This window comes from Rhinoraja longicauda, chromosome 6 (genome assembly GCF_053455715.1).
Source record: "Rhinoraja longicauda isolate Sanriku21f chromosome 6, sRhiLon1.1, whole genome shotgun sequence".
Classification (NCBI taxonomy): Eukaryota; Metazoa; Chordata; class Chondrichthyes; order Rajiformes; family Arhynchobatidae; genus Rhinoraja; species Rhinoraja longicauda.
In genome coordinates, this window is record NC_135958.1 from 22,017,172 (window position 1) to 22,040,931 (window position 23,760).

Here is a 23,760-nt window from a genome sequence, read left to right on the forward strand (position 1 = left end):
ATGGGAAGGTGTCCTCCCCTACCCAGTGATGATCCCTCTCCCGTCTCCAATGGACCCCATCCTCTTGGACTCCCCCGGCTGGCCCTCAACCTTCTTTGGACCTTTTCATTTCCAACTGCTGGCGGGACGCCAACTGCCTCAACTTTTCCACTCCCCTTACTTACTCTAACTTCTCCCCCCGAACGTACAGCCCTCTGTTCACTCTGCAGCAATCCTGACTTGATAATCAAACCCTCTCCTTTGACTCCTCCCACTTCCTCCAAACCAGAGGCGTAGCTATGGGCACTCTCATGGGCCCTAGCTACGCCTGCCTCTTTGTCGGGTACGTCGAACAATCCCTGTTCCAGACGTACACTGGCCCCATCCCCGAACTCTACCTCCGCTACATCGACGACTGCATTGGTGCTACCTCTTGCACCCATGCAGAACTCACTGACTTTATACACTTCACCTCCAATTTCCATCCTGCCCTTAAATATACCTGGACTATCTCTGACATCTCCCTCCCGTTTCTGGACCTCACCATCTCCATCACAGGAGAAAAACTAGTGACGGACATTTATTACAAGCCCACCGACTCGCACAGCTATCTGGACTACACTTCTTCCCACCCGGTCCCCAGCAAAAAGTCTATCCCCTACTCCCAATTCCTCCGTCTACGCCGCATCTGCGCCCGGGATGAGGTGTTTCAGACTAGGGCTTCCGAGATGTCCTCGTTTTTCAGAAAACGGGGCTTCCCCTCCTCCATTATAGATGAGGCTCTCACTAGGGTCTCTTCTACATCCCGCAGCTCCGCTCTTGCTCCCCATCCCTCCACTCGCAACAAGGACAGGATCCCCCTTGTTCTCACCTTCCACACCACCAGCCAGCGGATCCAACATATCATCCACCAACATTTCCGTCACCTACATCAGGACCCCACCACTGGCCATATCTTCCCATCCCCTCCCCTCTCTGCATTCCGTAGAGACCGTTCCCTCCGCAACTCCCTGGTCCACTCGTCCCTTCCTACCCAAACCACCCTAACCCCGGGCACTTTCCCTTGCAACCGCACGAGATGCAACACCTGTCCCTTTACCTCCCCCCTTAACTCCATCAAAGGACCCAAACATTCTTTCCAGGTGAGACAGAGGTTCACCTGCACCTCCTCCAACCTCATCTATTGCATCCGCTGCTCTAGATGTCAACATATCTATATCGGCGAAACCAAGCGCAGGCTCGGCGATCGCTTCGCTGAACACCTGCGCTCGGTCCGCATTAACGCAACTGATCTCCCGGTGGCCCAGCACTTTAACTCCCCCTCCCATTCCCAGTCTGACCTCTCTGTCATGGGCCTCCTCCAGTGCCATAGTGAGGCCCGCCGGAAATTGGAGGAGCAGCACCTCATATTTCGCCTGGGCAGGTGGTATGAACGTCGACTTCTCCAACTTCAGATAGCTCCTCTGTCCCTCCCTTCCCCTCCTCCTTCCCAGATCTCCCTCTATCTGCCTGTCTCCACCTATATCCTTCCTTTGTCCCACCCCCGACATCAGTCTGAAGAAGGGTCTCGACCCGAAACGTCACCCATTCCTTCTCTCCCGAGATGCTGCCTGACCTGCTGAGTTACTCCAGCATTTTGTGAATAAATCGATTTGTACCAGCATCTGCAGTTATTTTCTTATATCCCGCTGACCTCTGTTTTCCAGGCTCCCACTCCCCCATCTTTACTATGGATGTCCAGTCATTCTACACCTCCATCCCCCACCAGGAAGGTCTCAAAGCCCTCCGTTTCTTCCTCGACCGAAGAATCAGACAATTTACGTCTACCAGTACACTCCTCCACCTTGCAGAGCTGGTCCTTACCCTCAACAACTTCTCCTTCGACTCCTGCCATTTCCTCCAAATCCAAGGCGTAGCTATGGGCACTCGCATGGGGCCCAACTATGCCTGCCTCTTTGTAGGGTACATCGAACAAGCACTGTTCCAGGTGTGCACTGGCCATATCCCCGAACTCCATTAATGACTGCAATGGTGCTACACTGACTTCTCCCGGTTGCTCAGCACTTCAACTCCCATTCCCAATCTGACCTTTCTGTCCTCCATTATCAGAGTGAGGCCCCTTCCATTGTCAGAGTGAGGCCCAGTGCAAATTGGAGGAATAGCACCTCATATTTCGCTTGGGGAGTTTACACCCCAGCGGTATGAACATTGACTTCTCTAACTTCAAATAGCCCTTGCTTTCCCTCTCTATCCCCTCCCCCTTCCCAGTTCTCCCACCAGTCTTACTGTCTCCAACTATATTCTATCTTTGTCCGGCCCACTCTCCGGACATCAGTCTGAAGAAGGTTCTCAACCCGAAACGTCATCCATTCCGTCTCTACAGAGATGCTGCCTGTCCCGCTGAGTTACTCCAACATTTTGTGACCACCAGCTGATTTTATATGTTTGGAATTGAACTGTTTTGATGTTTAAAGGAAAACTTCAGAGTGACTCACTGGAATTCTTTTACGAGCCAATGACCTTTGAAAATTGTGAGTAGTGTTTGACCCTCCGGCAGGAGTTTACAACCAACTACATGGCACAAGTGTACAAGCTATCTCTGTTACTAGTCACTGCTTTTACAATGAGGCTGCTTCAAAGTTCTTCCTTAAACCAGAGGTCAATCCATTGCTGCAGGTGAAGGGAGCTGTGGCCTTTGGGCTTAGCCACAGCCTCAGAGTCATACAGCACAAACTCAGGCCCTTCTGCCCATCTCTTCCATGCTGAACAAGTTGCCCCATCTACACTAGACCCACCTGCCCACGATTGGCCCATAGACCTCTAAACCTTTCCTATCCATGTACCTGTCTGTGTCTTTTTAATGCTGGTACAGTTCCTGCTTCAACTGCCTCCTCGTAGTTCGTTCCATGCATCCACCACCCTTCGAATGCAGAAAGATTGCACTGAGGTAGATGATGGACCATGATCATTGAGTGGTACAGCGCAGATACAGGCCCCCATATCCATGCTGGTTGTTGAGGACCCATCTCTGCTCATCCCATGTGCTGGTGGTACCTGGCATGTAGCCACTCATACCTTGGCTGTTCAAATGCTTGTCTACATACTTGCTAAATGTCATGAGAGTGTCTGCCTCCACCATCTCAGTCAGCTTGTTCAGATTCCATCCACTCACTGGGTGAAAAAAATTCTTCCTCCATTTCTGTCGGAACCGTTTAGTCTTTACCCTCAACCCATGATGTATGATTTGTTAGGGCTTGATGTCGGGTTAAACACCACTGCTCTAGGGAAGTACAGTGCTTTTTTTGTTGTACAAATAAAGGTGCTAGTACGCACAAAACATAGAACAGTACAGCACAGGAACTGGCCCTTCGACCCACAGAGTCTGCAGAACGTGTGGCCAAAATAAACAAATCTCCTCTGCCTGCACATGGTCCATATAACAGTTCGCATGATGCTGCTGGCTGCTTTACATTTATCTAGTAACTTTTTAATGCTACCAGCATGAAAAGTCACAAAGACAACACTGGGGAAAGGTATCTTACTGTCTACCATACCTGTGCTGTTTATAATTTTGCCTTCCTTTTGCAATGTCCTGTCTGAACCTCCCTGTTCCAAGGAAAACCAACCAGCTAATCCAATCTCTCCTCATCACTGAAGCACTCTATCTTTCAGTTTTCTAGTTTAGAGATACAACATAGAATAGGCCCTTTGGCCCACCGAGACTATGCCGACCATCAATCACCCATTCACACTAGTCCTCTGTTATTCCATGTTTGTGTCCACTCCCAACACATGTGGGGCGATTTATAGAGGGCCAATTAATCTACAAACCTGCAAATCTTCGGGATGTGGGAGGAAATTGAAGCACCCGGAGGAAGCCCATGCAGTTACAGGGAGAACGTACAAACTCCACACAGACAGCGCCCAAGGTCAAGATTGAACCTGGGTCTGTGGCATAGTGGCTGTACACGCTGTGCACTGTGCTGCCATTCGTGGTGCATTAGCCAGTGAATGGCTGAGCAGGTCCAAATGGCCAGAATGAGTCTGAGGAAGAGTCTCAAACAGAAGCGTCGCCTAACCATGTTCTCTAGAGATGCTGCCTGACCTGTTGAGTTACTCCAGCGCGTTTTTTAATATACTCCTTCTCACATTCAGCTCACTTCCCTCAAGAAATATCAAGCTGCTGGACAATGTACCATTGAAGTGATTCTGTGATATATGGCATTCAGCAACCAATTGACGCAAAGCAAGCTCTTGCAAACAGTGATACAATACTAACCAGATAATCTGTCTGGTAATGTTGAGGGATAAATGTTGACTCGGGCTCTAAGGAGAATACTGTCACAGATCTTTGAGAGTAAACAAGAACCTCAGCACAACATACCATCCAAACCGCAACACCTCTGGCAAAGTTTCTGCGGCATAACCTGGAATAAATAGTCGTTTTTAATATTTCAAAGGCGTGGAGATGGTAGACTCAACCAACGATGTGTGTGTGAGATACAAAACAGCAAATAAGATCTAGCACCCTCGTTGTATCTTGAGTATTAATTGGAGACAGTGCTTCGAGTTGACAGTAAAGTGCTTTGGGATATCCTGAGTTTGTGAAAGGACCTGGGCAGTACAAGTCTAGTCACTGTTGTATTACTGAGCGCAGAGGCTAATTTACACACAGTGCCGACCTATAAATAGCAACACGATCATAAAATACAGCTGAGTTATTTCAGGTCTATGCATTCGTTTACAGAATATAAAACATATCGTAGAAAGTTAAATGTAATCCTTTACTGCGAGTTGATGGAAGCCTTGAGGGCTTTGAGTTGTGCTGCACTGTGAAAGTCCGATTCTGTTTGGGGGGTAGGGACATACTGCATGGTACCTCAAACCTCATTGTGAACCACAGCAATCCAGGAGCTTCAACAACGGTATTCTCTCCTGAAACACTCTGGAGCAGAGTGTGGATCAAGCCCAGCATACTTCCACATCAGACAACTCGTGTTCATAATTTCTAGGAGCAGAATTAGGCTGTTTGGCCCATCAAAGTCTACTCTGCCATTCAATCATGGCTGATCTATCCTTCCCTCTCAACACCAATCTCCTGCCTTCTCCCCATAACCCCTGACACTCGTACTAATTAAGAATCTGTCAATCGCTGCCTTATAAATATCCAGACTTGGCTTCTATCTGTGGCAATGAATTCCACAAATAGAAGCCAAGTTAATCCAAGAATTGCCTCAGTCTGAAGAAGGGTCTCGACCCAAAACATCACCGATTCCTTTTCTCCAGGGATGCTGCCTGACCTGCTGTTACTGTAGCATTTTGTGTCTATCTTCAGTGACCTTAGCTTTCATTTAGAATGTCAGATTGTATTTGGAATGCGGTAATGGCCCAAGATGTTTCACAGGAGTGTTGTTAAGCACTGAGCACAACCACAACTCCTCTGCTTCCTCAGAAGATTGAGGAGATTCTATTTGTTGTCGAATATCGGTCTTCTACAGGTGGAGAGAAGGTACTGGTTGCATCGCAGCTTGGATCAGCAACTCAAACAGTCAGGACCAAAGGAGATGACACTATCCAGACCATCACTGGTACTGACCTTCCCACCATCAAAGGGATCACCATCACAGGAGGCATTTGAAATGATTTAAGACCCACACCATTCTGGCCACACACTCTTCTCACCACTTCCATCGGGAAGAAGGTAAGGGGTCCAAGGTTCATGACCTCCAGGTTCATGAACAGCTTCTTCCCAACAACCCTCAAGATTGATGGTTGCTGGGAAGAAGCTGCAAAACAATAACCTCAGCAACTACTGCATAGTATGATCTACTATGGATTGTCTTAAGTTATAGGTCCAACTTCAGATTTGCACTATTATTATTAATTTATTGTGTTAATAAATATTGTATATTTATCTCTGTGTTGTTGCTTTAATGAGCCTGTTAAGCTGCAGTAAATAAGAAATTCATAGTTCCATTCCCAATGCATATGTCAACAAACACTCTTGACTGTTGATATTGGGAACATGAGACTTGGTCAAAAGCAAGCTTTGAGGAGGATAAGAGTGGGAGATTTTGGGAGATACCATGTGTAGGAAGGGCCTGCAGATGCTGGTTTACACCGAAGGGGAACACAAAATGCTGGAGCATTTCTGGAGAAAAGGAATAGATGATGTTTCGGGTCGATAGAAGCCTGAAGAAGGGTTTTGCCCTGATACATCACCTATCCATGTTCTCCAGAGAAGCTGCCTGCTCGCGGAGTTCCTCCAGCACTTTGTGTCTATCTTGGGAGATCCCAGTTGGCTAATGGCGTGGCAGAAAGTGGTGGAGCATTGGAAATTTAGGATGAGGAAGAGGCCAGAATGGATGAATGTAAATATTTTGGATCTGGACAGATATATGCCTGGAGCAGGTGACAGGGAGGGGAGGGGAGGGGAGGGGAAAGGAAAGGCCTCTTGGAAAGCAAGAAAAAGAATGTTAAAATTGAGACATTGCTTTGGACTGGAAACAACCATGTGATGGTTGCAAGTCACTTGAAAATATTTGCTGATTATATCTGGCCGTAAGTTTAAATGCAGAAACATTTGGAATGCCCGGCTGTCTGCAAATAACCAGAGCTGACATTTGTTTTGTTTTTTAAATTAAAAACTTGAGAGCAAACAGTGACACAGGGCAGTGGGCGATGGTACAGTGTCTTTGTTTTGGGCTGTCTCGGAAAAGCAGCCAACATAATTAAAGACCTGTTGTACCCAGGTCATTCCTCCTCCACCCTGCTCTTGTCTGGCAGAAGATGCAGGAGTTTGAAAACGCGGACAACTAGACTAAGGAATAGCTGCTTCCCCTCTATTCTCAGGTTTCTGAGTAATCCTTCCATAAGCTAGGGTACTGTCCGATTCACCTCTGTCCCATTGAGGACATTGGACTTTGTCTATGGGACAGATGCACTACAATGCTGAGAACTATATTCTGCATTCTGTATCTTCCCCTTTGCTCTACCTATCTACTTGAGTTTGACTTGATTGTATTTATGTATTATAGTATATCTGATCTGTTTGGATAGCATGTAAAACAAAGCTTTTCACTGTACCCTCAGACATTTATTTGTCTGGAGCCAGTGCTGGTTCTGCTCTTTGCAACAAATGTGGCCCAACATGGTGCTCCCTCTGGCTAGCGGCTGCATTATAGTGATCAGGCCCAGCTCGCCAGCCTTTGGTGGGTATGTTAGTGACATGGTTAAAAACTGAACCAGTCTAATTTAAATCGATGAATCACTATTTTTCAAAAGCTTATTTGATCAGTCATCGGAGCAGAATTAGGCTGTTCGGCAAATCCACTCTAGTTTGCCATATAATCATGGCTGATCTATCTTTCTCTCTCAATTCCATTCTCCTGCCTTCTCGCCATAATCCTTGACACCCGTAGTAATCAAGAATCTCTCAATCTCCACCTTAAAAATACCCATTGATTTGGCCTTCACAGCCGTCTGTGGCAATGAATTCCACAGATTCACCACCCTCTGACTAAAGAATTGCCTCCTTATCTCATTTCTAAAGGCACGTCCTTTTATCCTGAGGCATGGCCTCTGGTCTTAGACTCTCCCACTAGTGAAAACATCCACTATATCCTGGCCTTTCACTATCTCAACAATAATTGTTATAAAATGCACCCCATCTGGTTCATTAAGTCCTTTGGGGAGGACATTCTCTTGCACAACGGCAGCAGTGAGAAGAGGACGTAGCCTGGATCGTAGGGATCCTTGACAGTATTCAAATCTATAGATGGTATTCTTATTTTAGATTAGCATTCAAATCTGTTGATAATATTCATATCTTTGATTAGCATTCAAATCTATTGATAGTATTCAAATCCTCTTACAATAAAGACCAATGTACTCTTTGCCTTGTGAATTAGTTGCTATACCTACCTTTCATTGACTGGTGGTCCTCTTAAAACCAACACCTATCAATATCAAGCTATAAAGGAAATACTCCAGTGCCCTGCCCCAGTGCTAAGGCTGGAAGACCTAGGACTTGGATGGTGTTAGTGAAGGGAAAGATTGGAAGTGAATTCCCTTTGAAGTTGTTTAATGTGTCGTTGGTACTCTGAAGAGCCTGGAATCCATGGCTTGTGCAGAGCTACCTATCGGCTGAGGAACCATCACTGATAGCTGTACATCGAAGATTGTCGTTGAGTCATGAAAGGGATGTGAGAGGAAACTGGAGGACCTGTAAGAAACCTACACTGTCACATGGAGAGCGTGCAAACTCTACGCATACAGCACCTGAATTCAGGATCGAACCTGCGTCTCTGATGCCGTGAAGTAGTGGCTCTACCAATTGCACCACAGATAAAAAAATTGAATATTTGTGTCAATTTTTGTGTCAATGCACTGTATGGTGTCTGAGCCTTCTTCCATTCACCTCGGGGCATGTGTCTGTTCTTTCTCCCTCTACCTCTTGAATAGACCGGGCATAATTAATTTTTAAAAAAGCACCCCAAGAAGCTCTCCCCAAGAAGTGCCAAGTTCTAATCTGAAGGAATGCTCAGGGGCTGGAGTTGAATTATCTCGGCACGTATACCGTTTGGATTGATTTCTCTTTGTTTATTTCAGGAAATGACCTAGAAGCAGCAGCAATACGTTAGTGCTTCCCTGCTTCAGCCAACCGCCCATTACATGATTAATCTGGACACACCACTTGTTTCCGCTGCTGAGCTCAAACTACCTCAGCAAGAATAAAAAGCTCGCAGCCTGCAGCAGAGGAGGCGGTGGCGTGTGGAACGTGCACAAGCTGCGGACAGGACCCTCTGTGATTAGCTTTAGCGTAGAGACCGACAGTCTCCATCCCAGTGAAAGACATTTGACCGACTGGATCCGTCAAACACCCTCTGAAGAGCTTGAACCGTACCCGGGGCACAAGTGACAAGGACGGCTTTGAGCGATTTGTCCAAGCACTGAATAGCTAATATTTGAAATTTAACTTTTGCTGTTGATCAGTGTCTTAGTCCATTTTGTAGTTGGATTTTTTTAGTGTTTGCTTTGTAGAGCTGGTTCTGTGTGTCGGAGCAAGCAAGAACATTCATCATACCACTCCATTCAAGGCAGACGGGCAATCTAGCAGCAGATCCTACTGGTTAGCTGAAGTCCATTCGTCCCTCTCCTATCTGCTAGCTTATTTCCCACAGAGTGAAATGGCACCCACTCTACCAATTGTTTTCTCCAGCTGTTTTTATCGTAATCATTGGGATGACGTGAAGTGTTAGACTCTTTCTTTTCATGCATTACTGGGAATCGCTGTGATTAGGAGCAGCAGCTGATGACTATACAGGTCCGGCACAGAGCATCTGTGCAACTTGGGAACGGCTGCATTTATCTCTCCGCTCGCGACAGGTTGCAGCGGGGCTGCGTCCAACATACAACATAATTGCAATTGACCTGATCCATAGGTCTCTCCTGCGCTGACCTGTGGTGATTTTGTGCACACGTGCATATGGAAATGCTTGCACTCTGGAGATAATGCACATGAGACTCTACCTTTTGGCAGGACTTTCCGTGCTCAAACGTGTTTTGGAATTGTGACCGGGAGAAGGGAGTTTCTGCGATCAGACTTCTACGCGACGAAGGACAAGGTGACAGAGGCTTCACTGTCATTTATGTATTGTTGCAGTGCCCAGGAAAATAAGATGGACTACAAGCGGCGGTTTCTGCTTGGCGGGTCCAAGCAGAAAGTGCAGCAACACCAGTACCCGATGCCCGAGCTAGGCAGGACCATGAGTGCACCCCTGACGTCCCCTGCAGCCACGTCCTCGCTGCCACCCACCCCCGCCCCTGGCTGCTGCCCCAGCCCTGCGTCCCCCACCACCCAGATAGCCGACATCCAGCAGGGCATCTCCAAATACCTGGATGCCCTCAACGTCTTCTGCCGAGCCAGCACACTCCTCACAGACCTCTTCAGCAGCGTTTTTCGAAATTCGCATTATTCCAAAGCAGCTATGCAACTGAAAGACGTGCAGGTACATGTCATGGAGGCAGCAAGCAGGCTGACGGCCGCAATAAAGCCGGAGATTGCAAAAATGCTGATGGAGCTGAGTGCAGGCACCGCAAACTTCAAAGACCAGAATGACTTCAGTCTTCAAGATATTGAGGTAAGGAAACTGGGAGAGGTTTTTATAATTGGGTTTCGTTACCACAGGTACAATAAAACAGCTAATGTTTTCATTCCAAAAGTTGGCCTTCTTCAGTCAGAGTATTGAGTGTAGAAGTTGGGAAGTCATGTTTCAGTTGTGTAAAACATTGGTGAAGCCATATTTAGATCATTGTGTTCACTATTAGTCACCATGTTATAGAAAAGGTTGTCAAGCTGGAATTGTTACTTTTGCTATTATTACATTTAAGAGACATTTGGACAGGTACATAGGATAGGTTTAGAGGGTAGACACCAAATTCTGGAGGAGGAGTTAAAGCCCCCCTCCCATTCCCAATCTGACCTTTCTGTCCTGGGCCTCCTCCATTGTCAGAGGCCCAGTGCAAATTGAAGGAACAGCACCTCGTATTTCGCTTGTGTAGCTAACACCACAGCGGTATGAATATTGACTTCTCTAACTTCAAATAGCCCTTGCTTTCCCTCTCCATTCCCTCCCCCTTCCCAGTTCTCCCACCAGTCTTACTGTCTCCGACTTCATTCTATCTCTGTCCCGCCCACTCCCCTGACATCAATCTGAAGAAGTTTCAACCCAAAACGTCACCTATTCCTTCTCTCCAGAGATGCTGCCTATCCCGCTGAGTTACTCCAGCATTTTGTGTCTCCCTTTGATTTAAACCAGCACCTGCAGTTCTTTCCTATGGGTTTAGTGGGTTATGGGCCCAGTGCGGGCAGGTGGGACGTGTAGATGGGCATGTTGGTTGGCGTGGACAAGTTGAGCTGAGGGGCCCATTTCCATGCTGTATGACTATGACTCTAACTGCAGGTGCTGGCTTACAAAAAAGTAACTTAACAGGTCAGGCAACATCTCTGGAGAACATGGACAGGTGATGTTTCAGTCTGAAAAAGGGTCCAGACCTGAAATGTCACCTATCCTTGTTCTTCAGAGGTCCGTCTTACCTGTGGAGTAACTCCAGCATTTTGTGTAAGTTTTAATTTCCAACTTTGATTTTGAAGCAAAAAAACTGCTATGCAGAGATAGTTGGATGAATTGTTTTTAGAGATAATTGTACCCAGTGTGGGAGAATTTGAATCAGTATGATAAATGATATCAGAACTGGAAAGAATGTAGACACATTTATACAACCATTAAAGTATTTTCACAGTTGGCACTGTCATGTGTATTTAATTATATGTATAGACATCAGAACAGTGAAATTCTTACTTGCTGCTGCTTAACACACCCATTAAAGCAATAACATGGATAATATATAATCAATAATACTATAAATTAATAACTGAAATTAGAGGTAACCATGATAGACCAAAAATAAAACTGAGGTCTGTAGATTTTCGTTTTAGGTTTATTATTGTCAAGTGTACAAAGGTACAGTGAAAAGCTTTATTTTGCATGCTATCCAATCGTATCAGATTATACCCCACATACTGTAAGTACCATCAAGTCAAACTCAAGTACAATAGGTAAAGCAAAGGGGAAGATACAGAGTGCAGAATATAGTTTTCAGCATTGTAGCGCATCAGTTCCACAGACAAAGTCCAATATCTCCAATGGGTTAAAGGTGAATCGGGCAGTACCCGAGCTTATGGAAGGGCCGTTCAGAAGTCTAATAACATTGGGGAAGAAGCATTTCCTTAGCCTGGTGGTGTGCAGGGCACCAAAGACACAGTACTTGAAAGATCGCAATTGGAGAGGTTGTACAGTGTTCAAGAGCCTGATGGTAGTTGGGAAGAAGCTGTTGAACCTGGTGGTCTCCAGGTTATTGAGCAGTACTGTAGTCTTTATACCCTTGGGTGTGTAAGCTGCAGGTACTGCAACATCACAGTGTAGCATCTACCTGTGTTTGCTTTGTGGAAGAATGGGGCTGCTGTATTAGTACTGCATTGGCAGAGTGTTAAATTGCATGCTTCAGAAACTCTTTGATTAACAAAATACCCCAGCAACTTCCAATGGGCAGTGCGATCTCTCTGTGTTGCCCTCTGATAGTGCTCATCAATTGTTAAAGTGCCTGCTCAGCTCATGAATTGCTAATGTGACCTTTCTGCAGAGCGTCCCACTTGACTCTCGATGTTCTCTGGTTGTCAAACATACTCACCAAAACTTTTCAGCCACTGAATGTGAAAGTGAGACTAGCAGACGGAGGGCATTCAGTACCTTGATCGCTTGCTCAATTACTGTTCCAGGCAAGGAGCTGGAACCTAAGGAACAGAGGGAAGACTGAAAATAAAAGACTGTAGTGGAGGATATTATAACTGATCGGCAGTGGTTCAACTTCTGCCATCTTAAAGAGGCACAGCATTAACTATATATGTACAATAAATTATCAATTATTCAAAGTAAGCCAGACCATCATAATCATAATATACTTATTAGCTAAGTATGTTTTGCAACGTATGAGGTATTTCATTTGCCATACAGTCATAACAATAACAAGCAAAAGAACACAAAAATACATTTTAACATGAACATCCACCACAGTAACTCCTCCGCATTCCTCACTGTGATGGAAGGCGAAAAAAGTTCAATCTCTCCCTTCTTTGTCCTCCAGCAGTTGGGGGCCTCTAACCTTCTGTTGACGGAACGATCTTGACTCCCGTAGCCGCCGATCGGGCCTTCCTCATCGGGGCGATCAAGCTCCTGCATCGGGGGGGAATCTCAGCTCCCTCGTGGCAGGCGATCTACCCCGGATCGGGGCTTGTCGAACTTCGTGCAGCTTGGAGCTTCCCAACCTCGGTCTCAACCCGAGACTGCGAGCTCCTTGATGGTTGGAGCGTCGATCCAGGCAAGGAATCGCACGCTCAGATGGTAAGTCCATGCCCCGGGGGGGGCTCAAAGCCAGCCCCGGGCAAGGCCTCCAACTTCACGACGTTAGGCTGCAGAGTGACCGGAGATACGATCCGGAAAATAATCGCATCTCCGGCAAGGTAAGAGAGTGAAAAAAAAGTTTCCCCCGTCCACCCCCTACATAAAACAAACCAGAGAACATTAACACATACTTTTAAAACTCACCAAAAATAACAAAAAAAGGACAGACTGTCGGCGAGGCTGCCATCGAAGCGCCACCCGGTAGACCATAATGCAAAAAACAGTGCACAGAGCTACCATGATGGTAAAAAGTCTGTAGGTGTCAGAAGGAACTGCAGATGCTGGTTTATTCCGAAGATAGACACAAAATGCCGGTGTAACTCAGCAGGTCAGAACTGTGACCAAAATAATTTTTCTCCAGAGATGCTGCCTAACCTGCTAAGTTACACCAGCATTTTGTGTCTATCTTTAGTACCAAGTCCGGCGTAGTTCGGTCGAGTTCAGGTAGGCCTTTTGCTAGGGTTGTGCAGGGTGGTTCAAGAGCATTATGTTTCTGGGAAGAAGCTGTTCTTGTCCTGTGTGTACACATCTCTGAAGTTCTGTCCTGAGCCCAGCACATTGAAACAGTCACAAAGAATGCTACATGAACGAGAAGTACATGAACGAGAAAGGTTTCAATGGTGCTTTCATTGTCACCTGTGCAAAGTGAAATTATTGATAGAACAATGTGAATTTGGATGTAGAGAGAAACTGGTTCACTATTGAAGAGTTGCCTGTGCATTGAGGGTCAGCTCTGGGATTGTACTGATTACTCTGATTCTGGCCTGTGCAACTCGCCCAAAATAATGAGAGAACATTTTACACAAGAATATATAAATGCCTGAAGCATTCTTCAGCCACCCAGGTGCTTCCTACTGGCTGATGTTGCTTGCTGCTATATTTGCCTTCTACGTTTACTGCTGTTAGCACAGCAAACAGTCCCAGGTGCACAAACTGGCAAAAACTCCAGTCAGCCAAAGAACCAAGCTTTCAGACTCCCAGCAACAATATAATTTTATGTATATAAAATTATGAGAGGCATGGGTAGGGTAGTCAGATTCCTTTCCCCAGTGTGGACATGTCATATAATAGAGGGCATAGCTCTAAGGTGAGAGGGGCAAAGTTTAAAGGAAATGTGCGGAATGATTCTTTTTACGCAGCGGGTGGTGGGTGCCTGAAACTTGCTGCTCGGGGTGGTGGTGGAGGCAGATACCACAGTGGCATTCAAGCGACTCTTGGGTAGGCACATGGACAAGCAGGGAATGGAGGGACATAGATTATGTGCTTGTAGATAAGAGATGGTCTTGGCATCATGTTCGGCACAGACATTGTGGGCCGAAGGGGTTTAGCCAGAGCCAGAAAGGGAGGTGGTGAGGTTTGAGGTTTAAGCTTCAGGCAGTAAATGGTGTGAAAACAAAGAGGGGGAGAGCACATGCAGGATATAGGGCTGGTGGTGATGAGAAGTAGGGAGGAACTAAATAAGGAGAAATCTGATGGAGGTTTTTAAATTGAAGCACTCCTGGACTGGGTAATTGAGGAAGCCTGAGGGTGTTGGGTAAATCAGACTGGAGTAGGAAAGGATGTAGGCTACAGAATCTTAAACACTGCAGCGCCAAACTTTCTGGAAATCAGTAAGCAGCTTGGTGTTTTAGGTGCCATTTAGCCACCTGCAATCTCCATTGTGCTTTATCATGGCTGATGCACATTGAATGCTGGATGACAACATTGCCTGCAGAGTGAGCTGTGGGCTGGGCCCCGTGCTTCCTACACACAATGGATAGGGGTTGGCCACGGAAGTGTGCTTGAGGCTTGATAAAGCCAGCTTCCAGCAATTGTTTCTCACAGATGACTTCCTGTCCTCGCCCTAGCTTTTCCAAAAAGGAAAATAAGCGATGGTTTGCAAAAATGTTAACCCATCTCATAGTCATAGTGTGGAAACGGGCCCTTTGGCCCAATCTGCCCGCACCAACATGTCCCACCTGCCTGAGTTTGGCCCATATCCCTCTAAACATGTCCGATCACCCTTGGTGTAAAAAAAAGTTACCCCTCAAGTTCCTATTAAATCTTTCCCCCTCACCTTAAACCTTTGTCCTCTGGTTCTCAATTCCTCTATACTGGGCAAGAGACTGTACATCTACCTGATCTATTCCTCTCATGATACCAACATAAGATCACCCCTCATCCTCCTGCGCTCCAAGGAATAGAGTCCTAGCCTGCGTAACCTCTCCCTATAGCTCAGGCTGTCAAATCCTGGCAGCATCCTCGTAAATCTTCTCTGCACCCTTTCCAACCTGACGACATCTTTCCTATAACACGGTGCCCAGAGCTGAACACACAACTATCCTGGAGCTGAATGCAGTTCAGTGGGCTGGTACTCTAGGGCATGACTGAGAGAGTGTTCACTGGATCTTCTGGGTTAGGTGCAAACTCAAGGCCCTGCAACATGACAAAGATCCCTCTGCATTTTCAAAATGATCAAGTGACCTGATGCTGGGAGTGTGCTGTACTCTGGTATTTTTCTCCTCACACTTGTGTATGGTGTAATCGTACCTGTGTAGTGTATGATTGGGCTGGATAGCGCCAAACAACGTTATATTTTGCTATATCTCAGTACACGTGACACTAATAAATAATTACGAATGCAAAGGGAGTTGCTGGAAGCAGATGCGAAAGTAATGAATGATGGTTGGTGTGAACCCAGTGAGCTGAAGGGCCTGTTTCCATGCTGTATATCTCGGTCTCAATCTTTTAAGAGGCATTTGGACAGGCTTGGAGGGAGGACCATGCATAGGCAATTGGGATTAGATTAAATTGGCATAATTTCTTTATTATTGCCACTTGTTCAGAGATACAATGAAAAGTTTTCGTTTGCATGCTATCCAGTCAAAAAAAGACTACACATGAAGACAATCAAGCTGTCCACGGTGCAAAGATAAAGGGTTTAACGTTTTGTGAAATAAAGATTTAATAGAGTAGAATGATTGTAATGGATGATAGGAGATCCTCTTCTGGGACCACCATGCAAAAAGCCTCCACGTTCTGGGACCAATCATTGTTGGCACAAACATTGTGGGCCAAAGGGTCTGCTCCTATCTGTAGTGATCTTTGTTTCGTCATAGTCATAGATTCAATTCATACAATGCGGAAACAGGCCCTTCGGCCCAACTCATTTGTGCCAACCAAGGACCCCATCAAAGCTGGTCACATTTGCCTGTGTTGGACGCATAAGCTGCTGAACCTTCTCTATCCATTTGGTGTTTTAAAGATCAACAAAATAAATAAGGCCATGTCATTTGAACTGCAGAACAAAATTAGAGCCAATTGTGTTTGTCATGTGCTTAGAGGTTGGAATGCCAGAGAAAATTCCTGAGAAAAAGATCATGTCTTTTAAAAAAAAAACAATGGCACAAAAATAGAAATGCAAAAATGTAGTTGGGATTGGAGGTTAAATACGATCGTCAGTTCAGAGCTCGTCTTGTTAAATCCTCATCGTGAGAAGATGGGTGACCTGTATTTGGGGTTGAAGTCAGTTGATGATCTAAGTGGAGAGGCTGAGTTGCTGGAACAAGACCTTGCTTGTGTGCGGGGACAATTGAACACTGCATGCTTTCCATCCCTGGTCGGTCTTTGGTAGCCTGCCCCCGTCGACAATCGCCTCAGTGTTGGTGTTAAGTTGGCCCTCACACTGAGTCACTTTGTGCTTCATAGTCTGCAGCTGTGTCACTGCAGGGTAAGTGCTACGCCGCTGTCTCTTGCGTTCCATTTGCTGAGATTATCTTGCTCTTTGCCAGAGCGGTCAATGTGCCTGGGAACGGGCTGTCGACTGTGTCCACACTGGCCAGTGATCGCCCGGATATTAGTTCTATCGTACACACTAGGGACAATTTACAGAAGACAATTAACCTACAAACCTGCACGTCTTTGGAGTGTGGGAGGAAACTGGTGCACCCAAAGAAAATGCATGCAATCACAGGGAGCACGTGCAAACTCCGTACAAACAACACCCGCAGTCAGAATCGAACCCGGATCTCTGGCACTGTAAGGCAGTAACTCTATCATTGCACCACAGTGCCACCCCTAAGTGGTTGATGGTGTTTCCTTGACACCATCTCCCAGCTAGTATATTCTGGAGTTGCACTGGTGCAGAATGCAAGGAGCGGTGGTGTTGCCTGGTGGGGTAGGTGGAGTGTGTGGGTGACTGAAGGGCAACAGGGCGTTGTTGACGCTGTGCATTTCAAGATGCTAATCCGGGGGGGGGGGGAGGATATGGGGAGAATAACGGAATTGAGGAACTCATGGATGGGAGATGAGAGTTTGACCTTGGTAAATGAAGGCTTGATCCGTTCTATCCCCTTACACCAATTTACATCCCTCTGGCTTTACAATTCACACCCCTCTTTCCTTATTTGACACCCTTTTGTCTCCTTTTCGCCTGCAGCCTTTGTTACTTATTTCACCCATCTGCCGATCGTCCCTCTCACCTGTGACCACCTATCACTTTCCAAGCTTTGTCTTGCCCCCACCTCTCTTTTCCACCTTCCTCGCCACCTGTTACAGTGAGACTGAAGAAGGGTGTTGAACCGAACAGATGTTGCCTAACCGTTTGAGTTCCTCCAGCACTGTTTTTGGTCAAGATTCCAGCATCTGCAGTTCCTCATGTTTCCATTTTTTTTAAAACCACTGGAAGAACTCGGCAGATCAGGCAGCAGCTGTGGAGGAGATTTGATATTGGACTGAGACGCTTCATCCAGACTGATGAAGAGCCCAGGTGCAAGGTCTCAACCCGGAACCGCAACCTTCCATTTCCATCTACAAATGCTGCCTGACCTGCAGAGTTCCTTCAACACTTTTTTTAGTTTAGTGGAGAGATACAGCGTGGAAACAGGCCTTTTGGCCCACCGAGTTCGCACCGACCAGCGATCACCCAATGCACTAGCACTATCCTACACACTAGGAACTATTTACAATCTTTAACAAAGCCAATTAACTTACAAACCTGTACGTCTTTGGTGTGTGGGAGGAAATGGAGCACCCTGAGAAAACCCACGTGGTCACAGGGAGAACTTGCAAACTCATTACAGACAGCATCCACAGTCAGGATAAAACCTGGGTTGCTGGCACTGTAAGGCAGCAACTCCACTGCTGCGCCACTGTGCTGCCCTGCACCCTTTTTATTTGTTTCAAGTAGGTGATTATATGTGTTGAAGATGAAAGAATTCAGCAGCTTATGAGCAAATTGCTTCCTGTTCTCTCTCCTTGAGCAGCCCACTGAAATCTGCTCTCTGCAGCAAGACAGTGCAAGTTAATGTTGAAATGCTGTAGATCGTCACAGCCCGAGTATTGTGCATCGGACTCCTGCACGTATGTCCTGAAACCCTAGCTCATGTTATCACCAGGGCTGTGCTTCTAAATCGAGTCGATCTGTGTTAAGCCAGCTGCAGAGAAACCGGCGCCGGGGAATTGCTGGTCTGATTTATTGAACGGATATTCTAAAAGCAAAATCAAATGGCTTACCGTCTGGTTTGCAACTCCTGTGTTCTGTCTGGGTTACTACAGTGCTGAAACACTGATCACAGTCGACTTTTGTCTCTGGACATACTAATTGGTCTTTGGCTGAGACTGTAAAACCTGGTGAGTAGGTGAACAAACCAAGAACTTCATCCATTACGAATCGAGGGTGAGGAAGATTGATGTTCCAGATGTACCCAACAGGACATCACCTTGTCGACCAGTCCCTGCCTCCATAATGCTTTACAAATTGATGGAATTATGGTCACTAAATTATATTTATAGTATGATCTAAATTATATATAAGTATGGTCACAGACTTATAGTCCTGAGGTGCTCAGTGGTACTGCGATCGTTTACCCGACCTCGTTCCCTCAGAGGGGAGGGTCCATGTTACCCCCTGTAATTGCTAAAGGAAGCTTTCTCGGATGCCTTTAACCAAGTACATTACATCTCGGCTCTTTGCTCTCTGAGAGACCCAGTAAATATTAGGGAAGTTCAAATCTCCCATTAATGCTCTCCTGTTACAGCTCTCTGCGATCTACCTGAACACCTCACCTGCTTCTCTAATTCCCACTGACTGTCGGGGGGCTAATAGTGCAGTCCTCAAAGTTTAGTTCAGTTTATTGTCACGTGTACCGAGATGCAGTGAAATGCTTTTGTTGCATGCTTTCCAGTCAGCAGAAAGACAATACACGATTATAAACGAGCCATCCACAGTGTATTGATGGAGGATAAAGGAAATAATGTTTATTGAAAGATAAAGTCCGATTAAAGATAGTGCAAGGGTCTCCAATGAGGTAGACGGTAGGCCAGGACTGGTCTCTAGTTGTTGGTAGAATGGTTCAGTTGCCTGATAACAGCTGGGAAGGAACTGCCATGAATCTGGTGGTATGCGTTTTCACACTTCTGTGATGGGAGAGAGGAGAATGATCGGGGTGAGACGTCCTTGATGATGCTGGTAACCTTGTCATGGCAGCGTGATCACTCCCATCTTGCTTCTAAGTTCTACCCATTTAGCTTCTCCAAAGAATACCCCCCTCTGAGGAAAGACAGAAGTCCTTCCTTGGTAAACCAGCATCTGCAGTTCCTTGTTTCTACGATATCCTCTCTGAGTACTGTTAATGTCATCCCTCCTCTTACCTGTACCTCTGTCACTCTTGTAACCTTACTTCATGATTGTTAATCAATGTGGAAGTTTCTGAAAGGGATAGGAAAGGCATGGTGGGGTTACAGGAGTAGAAGCAGTGATGTTATGACAAACTTTCATGAATTACCGGTTGGACCATAGTTGGAAACCTGCCAACTCTCTACACTCCAGGAAGGATGTCAAAGCTGTAGAAAGAATGCAGAGCTGGTTGAGGGGCTTGAGTTATCCACAGGGTTGGAACAGTTCCACGACTTGCAACAGGGAAAGTATAAATAAGGATCATAATCAGGGAGGGTTTCTTGGCAAATAGGGTGAAAGCGTCCCTGTTAGAGAAAAGGTGTGAACCAGAGGGCACAGGTATATGGCATCTGGCAGAAGAACCAGAGGGGATTCAACAGTAAAACTGATGATCCACTGTCTGGATCTTCTGCAGTCCCTGAGAGTTTGTGTGCTTGGGTCTGTTCCCACGCTTCATTGAAGGACACGGGTGTCACTGAGAAAATTATTGTTGTTGTGCAACATGTCAATAAAAAATAAGTGTGTTGGGAGTAATATCTTTAACAGTCTGGAAATTCTGACAGCCTGCTGCCGTGAAAATGGGGAGCATGCTGGATTATTGGGGATTTGCTGTAACTAGGTCCATACCAATGGGACGGGGCCCAGGTTGTGGAAGTGAATTGAATGGGACCCGTGTAAACCCATGAAGGGAGAACATTTGCTGGGGCAACAAACTGGATCCATCTGTCAAGGAGCCCCTATGTAGTGGGCCAGCAGGTCTCAGTCCATGCTGATCACTCTCGCGCTGTTCCATGGTGCCCTACGGACTTCGCCCCAGTGGCAGCTCTCCATTTCACTTTACACTTTAGAGATACAGCGCTGAAACAAGCCTGCAGCCCACCACGTTCATGCCAATAAGCAATGACCCCGTACACTACCATTATCCTACACAGTAGGGACAATTTACAATTTTACCAAAGCCAATTGACATACAAACCTGTACATCTTTGGAGTGTGGAAGGAACTGGAGCACCCGGAAAAAACCCATGCGGTTAAAGGGAGAACCTGCAAACTCCATACAGACAGCACCCGTAGTCAAGAATTAACCCGGATCTCAGGCGCTGCAAGGCAGCAGCTCTACTGCTGCGCCACCATGACCTTTGGAAGGAGTTTGTGTGCTCGCAGGCATGGGTAACGTCAGACTGGAGCTGGGCGCATGGGGCAGAGGGCTTGACTCCTAATCTTGTTTCACTTTGCTGTGGGGGATAAATTACACCAATGTCAGCTTATGTGACTCTTGCACTCCTGAACTGATGCATGTTCTCCCTTGCCTGAAAAAGATAGTGCTGGAGTAACTCAGCAGGTCAGGCAGCATCTCTGGAGAACGTGGTGAACATGAGCTTCAGACTGAAGTAGTCATGTTCTCCACAGGTGCTGCCTGACCCGCTGAGTTAGTTTAGATTAGTTTATTGTCACGTGTACCAAGGTACAGTGAAAACTTTTGTTGCGTGCTAACCAGTCAGTGGAAAGACTACACATGATTACTCCAGCAATTTGTGTCTTTGTTTGTAAACCAGCATCTGCAGTTCCTCGTTCTTGCTTGCCTATCCACTTATTGTCAAGAATCAAGTGTGTTTAGTTGTCATAGATACCGGCAATGGAACAATGAAATTCTTACTTGCTGCAACTTTGCTCGGTCTATTAATGCAATAACGTACAGAAAAATATGCCATGACAACCAATACAGTAAATTAACAATCAGTACGACTCGGTGACTTTAATAGTGCAAAACACAAGTCGAGCTGTAACTAAAAAATGCCCATCGCAGATGATAGTTGTTGAGATTAGTGTGGTGCTGTGTTCAAGAGCCTGATGGCACTGGAAAGAAGTCTGGAGGTCATGATTTTCAGGCTCCTGTACCACCTTCCAGTTGATAGCAGAGAGATGAGAGCGTGGCCAGGGAGGTGTGGGTCTCTGATGATATTAGATGCCTTCTTGAGGTTGTGCCTCCTGTAGATTCTTTTGATGGTGGGGAGGTTAGTATCCCAGATAGACTGAGCAGTATCTACCACTCTGTAATCTCCTTTCTTCCTGGGTGTTTGAGTTGATGAACCAGGCTGTGATGAAACCACTCAGAATGCTATCTTTCTGCTCTCCCAGCCCACCGCCTCTCCCTGCCCATCATTCCCCATTCCCACTCCCGGGAAACCCACACGTGCTTCTGCTATCAGCTGCTGACAACACCTTGTCTTTCACCCAGACGGTCAAGGTCGCCTGGATGGGCAAATACACGGCCTCGATACAATTGTGAAAGTGTTATACTTTCTCAAGGCATTTTATCAATGATGTGACCTTGTGAAGCTGAGTAATTCCATACCCCCCTCAAAATAAAACAGGAACGATGCCTTTGAGTGTGATGGTTGAAGGGTCTGTGCAGAGGAGGAGGGGGGAACAAGGCAAACAATGGTGGGAGAGGCTACACCTTGGGATCTGATTGTCAACAGGCGTACAAGAGTCCCGTTGTTTAGATTTGAAGGTAGTTCACAGGGCTACAATTTATTGCCATCTTAGCCTCCAGGTGATTCACATTGACTGTGCCATTGTTAACAAGTATGCAATGTTCTTGTAACTCCAGAGTATAAAAAAATAGAAACTTCTGGAGCTAATTAACATGTGATGGATGTGGGAGGAATGTGCAGATTTCTGTGCTGAAGATCAAAAGCACAGCAGATTGAAACCTTCAACCTGAGCCATTAATTCTCCTTCTCTTTCCATGTATCCTGCCTGACCTGTTGAGTGCATCCAGCATTTTCTGCTTCTGTATCAGAAGCTTCAGCTTCTGCTTGCCTGTTTGTCTTCTACTAGGCCGCATGAGTAAGTAAACAAAAAGGAGGCACAAGGACCTGCAGATGCTGGAATCTTGAGCAAAACGCCAAGTGCTGGAGGAACTAAGCGGGTCGGGCAGCACCTGTGGAGGGAATGGACAGAAGTAGTATTGTGACCTTGAAAAAGCGCTTGCACTGATATTACATGTTGACATTCCCCTCGGGGCACCCAGTGCTGGGGCATGGATAAAGTGAACACTCACATATCCCCAGGATTCTAAAACTAGAGGGTGCAGGCTTAAAAGGGGTGAGGGGAGAGATTTAACAGCAACCTCAGGGGTGACCTCTTCCCTCAGAGGACTGTCCATGTATGGAATGAGTTGCCAGAGGAAAGGAAAGGAAAAAAAAAAGGATAGGAAAGGTTTGGAGGGATATGAGCCAAACAGGGACGAATGGGTATAGCTTAGATGGGGCATCTTGCTCAGCATGGACAAGTTGGGCTGAAGGGCCTGTTTCCGTGTTGTATGGCTCCATGTACTTTAAACTGATAGCCATGGAGATGGGCATGATTGCTTGACAATCCTGTGTAGAAAGGAACGGCAGATGATGGTATAAAGATAGACACAAAGTGCTGGAGTAACTCAGTGGGTCAGGCAGCATCTCTGGAGAAAAAGAATGGGTCATGTTTTGGGTCGAGACCCTTCGGGATAGGTTGAGGTTTATTATTGCCACGTTATTGTTGCAGTGAAATGCTTTGTTTTGCATGCTATGTAATCTGATCGGATAATACTATCCATAAAATATCATCAAGTCAAACTCAAGTACAATAGGTAGAGCAAAAGATAGTGCAGAATATAGTTCTAAGTATTGTAGAGCATCAGTTCCATAGACAAAGCCCAATATCAGCAATGGGGTAGATGTGAATCGGACAGTACCCTAGCTTATGGAAGGATCATTCAGAAACCTGGTTGTAAAGGGGAAGAAGTTGTTCCTGAGTCTGGTGGTGTGCACTTTTAAGCTTCTGTACCTTCTACCGGACAAAAGCAGGGAGACTCGATGAGCTGAATCACCTAATTCTGCTTCTGTGTCGTATAGTCGTATAGAGAAGAAGGAATGCCTGGAGCTGGGTGGTGCAGTGATAGAGTTGCTGCCTCACAACAACAGAGACCCAGGTTCTCTGCTGACTACGGGTGCTATCTATACAGATTTTGGTTGCCGTGGACTTGCTGGGCCGAAGGATCTGTTTCCACACTGTATCTCTGCCAAACTAAAAAGGTTTTTGATTCTGCTGGCTGTTTTC

At 46.2% G+C, this 23,760-nt stretch overlaps 1 protein-coding gene across 4 annotated transcripts in view; it reads left to right on the plus strand.

Annotated features, from left to right (window-relative positions):
- Positions 1-23,760, plus strand: part of garre1 (granule associated Rac and RHOG effector 1) — a 103,398-nt gene that overhangs the window by 44,602 nt on the left and 35,036 nt on the right. For 3 of the 4 annotated variants that reach the window (XM_078400704.1, XM_078400700.1, XM_078400703.1), the window contains exon 2: positions 8,590-10,121. In XM_078400704.1, coding sequence (XP_078256830.1) covers positions 9,630-10,121 — 492 coding nt within the window. In that variant the 5' untranslated portion in view covers positions 8,590-9,629. Of the gene's footprint in view, positions 1-5,658; positions 5,681-8,589; positions 10,122-23,760 lie in introns of those variants that run through there. The other variant, XM_078400705.1, reaches the window with a different exon arrangement.